This window comes from Aulonocara sp. 'chitande type north' Nkhata Bay, linkage group LG20 (assembly GCF_057382095.1).
Source record: "Aulonocara sp. 'chitande type north' Nkhata Bay isolate Kocher_YH1m ecotype deep benthic linkage group LG20, A_spYH_male_GT1.1, whole genome shotgun sequence".
Taxonomy (NCBI): Eukaryota; Metazoa; Chordata; class Actinopteri; order Cichliformes; family Cichlidae; genus Aulonocara; species Aulonocara sp. 'chitande type north' Nkhata Bay.
The window spans coordinates 2,605,343-2,612,981 of NC_141363.1; the positions used below are offsets into that span (position 1 = coordinate 2,605,343).

The 7,639-nt window shown below is 40.9% G+C and overlaps 1 protein-coding gene across 1 annotated transcript; it reads right to left on the reverse strand.

Moving 5' to 3' along the window:
* On the reverse strand, positions 1 to 6,050 carry ankrd33aa (ankyrin repeat domain 33Aa). The gene is made up of 5 exons (XM_086277193.1): positions 5,832 to 6,050; positions 3,966 to 4,283; positions 3,694 to 3,823; positions 3,468 to 3,608; positions 1 to 2,467 (listed from the first exon to the last, which is right to left on the reverse strand). Exons 2-5 carry the CDS (start codon positions 4,221 to 4,223, stop codon positions 1,662 to 1,664), a joined length of 1,335 nt encoding a protein of 444 aa, XP_086133319.1. The 5' UTR covers positions 4,224 to 4,283; positions 5,832 to 6,050; the 3' UTR covers positions 1 to 1,661.
* Between the last annotated feature and the right edge of the window lie 1,589 nt (positions 6,051 to 7,639).

The window sequence follows — 7,639 nt, forward strand, 5'->3', positions numbered from 1 at the left end:
TACACACACACACACACACACACACACACACACACACACACACACACACACACACACACACACACACACACACACGAACACGCAGACACAGTTTCAGTTTTACAGACTTTATAAAGATGTTGAAGACCTGAGCTTTTTGCATCTCTTGTTTTGACTTTAAATGACCCCAGAAATGATTGTCTAAATTTTCACCACAATGTATCTAATTATATATAGTTTTCAGAGAACACAATTAAACATATTTAGCTGTATTTGGGATATTTATTGCAGTTAAATGCATGATTTATTATTTATTATTTTAGTTCGTTTATCTATAAAGAGAATAATTTAAAAAATCCCAAAATTAAGCTATAGTCCACAACAGGTTTCTGTTCTTGAATATGCAGTTTGTTATTCTGATGATAATAATATGCTTATTGTATATTTCCCTGAATAGCAACAGTACTCGTTTTCAAATAATAATTGATGAAACAAACAATATGAAGCAGCAGGCTGAAGATTTCTATTTGCATCCCACTGAGCATTGTTTTCCAGTATGAAAGAAGATGCTTCAGAGATGGCTCTGTTCCTTTTATAGTATCACACTCACATCATTTGCGTGACACAGCAAAACACAAAAAAGAGCAAAAGAATCACAGAAAAGATGACAAATTAAAGGAAAACCTGAACCCTTAGTCCTTGCAGTTACATTTTGCAGGCATGGCTTGGGGTTACTTGTCTCTGTACACATTTGATACTTTTGGAATCTGCAAGGTTGCAGTGACTGCTTTGATTATCAGGGAGAGTCCTTGCAGATGTTCACATATGCCTCCAGTATACCTTTTTAAGAGACATTAATAGTGTATTAAACCTCCACTCAGGGGATGCTGGGTCCTTGTCATGGCTCACTGAGACGCTTAATGGAACTGAACCATAGATAACACACTTGTGCTTTCCATACGGCACAAACTAAAAAACATCTGTAGTAGTTGGTTTGTTGTAATACTGCTACTGCACAAACTGTGCATTCTTCCTTCAAGCAGAAGAGAAAGTAAAATAATAAGAGCAACTACTTGTTCATGGTTTCTGCAGCTGCCATGCACAAGTCTGTAAGGGAGTATATTTCAGGTCTAAGAGGGGATAGAAATCAGTGTTCCGAGTCATCATAATTATTCCATGATGGAGCATTTCTCACTGATTTTTTCCTTTAATTTGTAGCTTAAATTATTATTTTTTTTGTGTTTTTTTTTGGCCTTTCACGGTCTTTGATTAAATGTGACTTTGATACATTCCCTGAAGGCATCTGATCACATACAGTTGGCTATGGGCTATTTGGTTATATTGCAGTGAAATACCACAATGGCACGCTACTGAGAAGTTGTTCATGAAATGAAGATGGGTAAAATCCTTTTATAGAGAAAAATAACACCATCGCAGGTGTGTGCAGTCAGTGTAATTGCATCCTCAAAAAAACAATTCACCCTTTCAGACAGGAAACCAGTAAACCACAGTCTCTGGAAAACCAGATTCTATTTGGTTAGCATAATTTTTCAGCTTGTACAAAGATGCTGAAAAAAGCCATCCAGTGCATTTTCCAGATCAAGGTTCACCCATGTGTTTCCCTTGTCAGCTGCTCACTTCAGAACTGTTTTGCTAGAAAGAAAAAAATGGGCGTTTTCACTTCATGAACGTTTGGACCCCTTGGATTTTTTCTGTTCCTCTTTTTCCTTTTCTTGCTTTTTCTTCTCTCTCTCTTTTTCCTCCTTGGCTTCCTTGTACTTCCAGACAGGAGGTTCCAGGTAACCCTTTTGCCTTTTGTTCTTTTTCTCCTTCTTTGGAGTGCGCTCCCCAGATTTTGTAACTTCAATTTTGGGAATGCAGTCTGAGGGGAAGATGCTGTTTCTGTGTGCCATGCTGCGGGGGATGAAGCTTTTCATGCCACCTGTTGGTGAGCTTTGCCTGCACTCTGAGTCTTGGCAGCAAGAGGTCAGTGATACAGAGGTGGCCGACACAGGTGAAGCTGAAGTGATGGAGCCATTACTGTGAGACACCATGCTCTCCTCCAGTTCCTTGCTGCTGTGCTTGTCAAGCAGTTCCGGTACAGCAAATCGTCGCTTGCCAATCTCTGGGGGGCTGGTGGGACAGAGTGGACGGCAACCAGTAGCTATCAAGGGGCTGTGGATGCTTGTAGTCATCCGCACCATGTGGTCCATGACCCCATTGTCTTGGGGGTCATGTGGGAAGCTGAAACTAAGACTGTCTTTTAAGCGCTGCCTCAGCTTCTGACCTGCTGTTTTGGCTGCAGTGGCCTTTGCCACCAGTAGCTTTAGCTCAGGCCACTCAGGAATGTAGCTTTCACAGAACTGTTCTGCAATAGGACGAGTTTGCAGGCGACGCAGTCTGTTCAGAGTCTCAAACCTTCCTGTCCTAAGAACCCAGTCCTTTAGACCTTTCCCCTGGACGAGGTCGACTGCATTGATATCTGCACCTGCACACCGAGGAGAGAAAACAGTAGAAATGTTGAGTGGGAGGAAATCAACTGCCGTCAACTCAGCGTAACAACACCACCATGTGGTGATTTTTGGAGCACAGGTTATTAGGTAGATGGCAAGCATCAGTATGGTGAGATGGGACAAAAATAGCTGGGAATACTTTTTTTTTAACTGCATTATTTTTTTATTTTTAAGTTTTACACCTTTTCATATTATATTACAGTAATTAAGTAATAGAAAAACAACGAAATAACAAAAACCTCTGGTGTTTTTCTGCTATTTACACATTTGTTTTTTACAATATAAACCCAAAGAGTCATGCTGAGAGATTTCTTTATTTACTACAGCAACATTTCTTTATGTTGCTTATGTTGCTAAACGTCTTTACACTGACAGAGGGTATACTATAAAAGTAAACAATAAATAAAACTGAAGTAACTGAGGTGATCTGGCCCACCTGAGATCAAACTGGCTGTATGTGGCCCACAGTGTAAGATGAGTTTGACATCCCAGGTTTAACCAATTTCTGGCTGAAGACGCTTAGTCATGTCTACTCAGGAGACTTTGGAAGTCTACTTGGCAAATAATCAAGGCTTTAACTGACCAAATATACACACAGATATTTTTGTTGCACACTATGAACACAGATGGATTATAGATTAATGTCTGACATCATTAAACTTTAAATAGAACGTGGACTGAATTATTACAGAGCTTTCTTAAATGTGTCCCTGCACAGTTCATACAGGACTAATCTCTGTAGTCCAGAAAAAAAAACAGATTAGTTGACAGATCGGATGTCCGGCTTTGCCCTCTATATTACATATATAGGACATTAATAGATTTGTTATACCTATAAGAGTTTAATTGCAATCACACCAAACCAAATCCTCTACATCTGAGGTGTACATCCTGACTCTCCATGTGGGCTTGACATTCGGTCACAGGTGAGGGACATTGTTAGAAGATTTGATGTAGAAAGACATCTAGACGTACCATGCATTAGCAATGCGGAGACACACTCTTCTCTGCCTTGTAGGCCTGCCTTGATGAGAGCTGTGAACCCACGGGGGTCCCTGATCTCAGTGTCCACACAAGGGTAGTAGTTAAGGATATAGTTCAGGATGGTGATGAAGCCTGGATTGAAAAGATTATGTTATGTTAATATTCTATGATCAGCTTAGGAATTGATGTTGAAGTCATCTGATGTCTTCAGATGTACCTGCTTGGGCTGCAATCATGACAGCAGTGTTGCCATCATTGTCTTGATGGTTGATGTCTATTAATGGGCATGTGTGAAGCAAGGCGACGATGTCCACAAAACCCTTGGACACAGCCAGCATCAGCCCATTCTGAGGGGAAGAAGATATAAATAAATAGGCCTATTATAGATGCTGAGGTTACCTTTCTTCATTAATTGATTTAAAAAAAAAAGAAAAAAAGTCATTGTCATAGTACCTGTGTGGAAAAAATGAGAAGTGACATTTATCTCACCCTGCCATTGATGTCTAGCTCCATGACCTCATCTTTTGTGACTCCTCTCTCCATGATGCTGCGCAGGGATGCAGTGTCATTCTTGGCACAGGCCTCGTACAATGTTTTAGCCGGCTCTGTTGATTTTCCGTCCCTTTCATAGATGGGAAGCACGGAGTCGTCTGAAAGCACACTGCCCGAGTCAGAGTCATCCAGGAGGATCTCTGAGTCGTCAGATGGGCCACTGCCAAGGTGTGGGTCGTCATTTGCAGCAGCCATTGGAACCCCCGCTGACTCTGGTCACACCTGGGTGTCAGGCCTGCAGCAGAGATCCCTTATCTTAAACAGAAAAATGTAAATGTTGTTATCATACACACGAAATGAACACAGTTCACACAATTATTTTCCGTAGCCACATATATAGGTTCAGATTGAGCAGACAGGTGTTTGTTGTTGTAGTTAAAGGGGGATAACGTTTTTCAAAAAAAACAATGCATAAACCACGAGCAGCTTAGAGTTCATTTGCAGTAACGTTACCTTCGACAGATGTGCGAAACACTGAAAGCGCTTTTCCGGGTGTACACACATTATGTATGCACACAAAACTGCGTGCACATAGTTTGAAATGTGCCGATGTCTATAATTCGTTTTTCCTTTGCAAAAGCCAAATCCTAACAAGTGCTGCTGTCTCATTCCAGTCTCGTTTTGGCAGGTGTAAGACCTCTTCCCCTCCTTAGACCAGTTCACGTGTGATTGTGAGACGAGCAACACAGACTGGCAGCTTTTAAAGTTAGCATTTTAAATAGATCTGGTGACCTGAAAAGGCCTTGTTTAAAAGGCATGAGGCCTAAAGAGGATGAAGAGCTTTACCTCAGCCCTCCTGTCAAAGTAAGTCTCTGATTTACAACATAGGTAACCTCCCTGTGTAACATGCTTTGCTGCCAGTTGATTTTTCACTGGCACCACACAACAGAGAAAGACAGTAAATACTTATCACCTTGAAAGCAGTCTCATAATTTAAATATATTTAAGACAACTGAAACGTAAATAATGTGAAGGCACAAATCTACACATAAATAACAGCAACTATAAAACAAGAAATCCTGCAGAGCCGAGGTCGCTCAGTCTGCACAGTGAAGTGAAAGAAGGCATAGGGACACTCAACTGGGATGAAAAAGGCCATATGGTACTGGAAGCAATGGGAGGCCAGTCTAGTGACAGCATGTGTCATGGTGTCTTAACACTGTTATCCTGTGCTTCCATACATCAGCACACTGGCATATCCTGTAGTGTAAAGTTTGTATCTAATGTGTAAATATACTTTCAAGCCACTGAAGACACTATTTCTCAAGACTCAGAAATATGATAGTGTCAGCTAGTTCTAATTCTCTATATTTTAAAGACTGGAAATAACAGAAGAGCTGGCTGTGGTCCTGCATGCACCACAAAACTCACCCATTTTTTCAGCAAATTAGTTTTGCACCTATTGTCAGTCACAGTAATTAGAAGTTATTCCAATTGGTTATCTTTTTAATAAGCTCTTGTTAACGTCCATAAATCCCTTAATCCCACGAGCAAATGCTTGTATTTCAGCACTCTGTCATGCACAGTTCCCACACAAGTCTTTTCTCTCTCTTCCTCATTCTGCACAAACATAAAATGCCCTGACTTTAGTGTTGATGTGTAGGCCACTGTGGCCTCCACTTCCTGTTGAGCAACACCTTGCAATCTGGCCAGACATCTTACTCTGAATTCTAAATGTCAGCTGTCTTTTTTGCCTTTTAACGGTGGAATAAAGATGATTAAAAAGGGAATGTTCATAAAAACTAAAGCAAAAACAACACATGTCAGAACAAATATTACTAAAAATAATAACACAGCTCTCACCTGAAAGCAGTTCAGCCATGAGTTAGTCCTCTTCTTTTTTTTCTCCTCTGGTTTCTTACTTCCTCTTGACAGTTAAACCATCCTGGACTTCCACGCTTCTCGCTGGCGCTTAGTAGAACCTGGTTAAGGCTAAGTTTCCCAAAACTGACTGCAGCTCCAGATTTTCCCCTCCCTCCATTTCTACTAGTGCCCAGTAAGGTTGCCTCATCAGCCAGGTCCCAACATAGACTCTGCTGTCCTAAGTCAGCCAACGTGCTCTCTTCCTCTCATCCTGATTACAGAAGATTTAAGGATTAAGAGAAGGAAACAGACAGCGGCCAAACTTGCTCCCCTTACAGTCTTTTGAGTTGGTCTGCTTCTCTTTCTTCTCTCTTTTACTTCTCTCTGATCTCTCAGATCTCTCAGCTGCCCATCTGCAGCTTTCTGCTGCCCGTCTGTTGTGTCAGGGCAAACCCCTCAAACTGTCCAAAAAAAGTCCTGTGACTGAATCATAGAAGCTGTTGCTCCCAAATCTGCTCTCTGCTGCTGAGGACCCCCTGGCTGAATAATTCCAGTGAGTCTGCCTAATGCAAGGCAGAGTCTCGGGTCTGTTTTGGAATGGAAATCCATCTGCTGGGACAACAAACTAACACTTATGGGGGAAAAACAATGGCACACAAGATGAAGTTATTGTGCATTGGCACAGACACTGTGGAAGTGAGTGTAAGCACCTGGTTTGAAAATGCCCAGTCCTTACATTATGAGGCATGAACAGTTAATACATTTTGTTCAGGAGGAAGTGCTTGCATAAGTTATATTTCATTATCCACAAACTTCATCTGTAGGTATTTAATTATCATATTAACATGATTATTTAAGCAAGTCTGATACTGAATCCAATATTATAACGGAAATAAATTAGGTTAACTTTTTAGCATTGTTGGTTTAGTAATGTCCCGTTTGAACCGTGACCACAGCCTTTCTGCTCACAGTGTCGAATCTCATATGTGGACGGGAATATCCTGTTAACAGGTGTATTCACAGCATCAGTGTTACAGTTACGTGGGTCCAAATGTGCATGTAAACAGATTAACCCTTATATTAAATTAGAGTAGGGCCAAGCCTTCACTTCAAGCATATGATTGTTGGCCTGTGTTATGTGACAGCACCTCTTGTTCAGAGGGGTTGCTGACTGCCCTCTTCTGGTGAAACTTGGAAATGGACAGCCTGGACATGAGTACAGTTTGTGTGGTGGCATTCAGCAAGATAAAAAATAACATGATTCCTCACTGTAGGCCTTAGCTACTACACTTCCAAATAAAATCTACAAACTTTTAACAAGGCATGCAGACAATTTAGGCTTAATTTAAACAAATTATAATCACTAAATGCTCCTGCATTATTAAAGATCAACATTATTTCAAGTAGCAGATATCATTGCAGAGCCCAGTCATAACTGAGTAAAGCTGTTATAATAAAGGTTGGACATTCATTCAAAAGCTGCTTGATCCTGAGAATTATAGATGGTTATCTGCTTTCAAGAGTTAACAAACAAGCATGTTGATAACAGCCAGCTGAAGCTGACACACCTCCAACATCATAATCCCAAGAAATCCCATCAAATGTCCCACTGACAAGCCCTTATCCGAAGACACCTCTTTGGCTTTAAAGCATCAGATTGGACCTATAGTGTCACAGTAACCTTAACCGTCACTGAAAAGGTTCTATGTTTAGACACAAGACCCTGAGGTAGGTCTGATATGAAACACAGGAAGAGTAGAAAAGGGCATGCCTGTGGGGGGAAGATTATAGCTTCTGGGAGCAAAGCA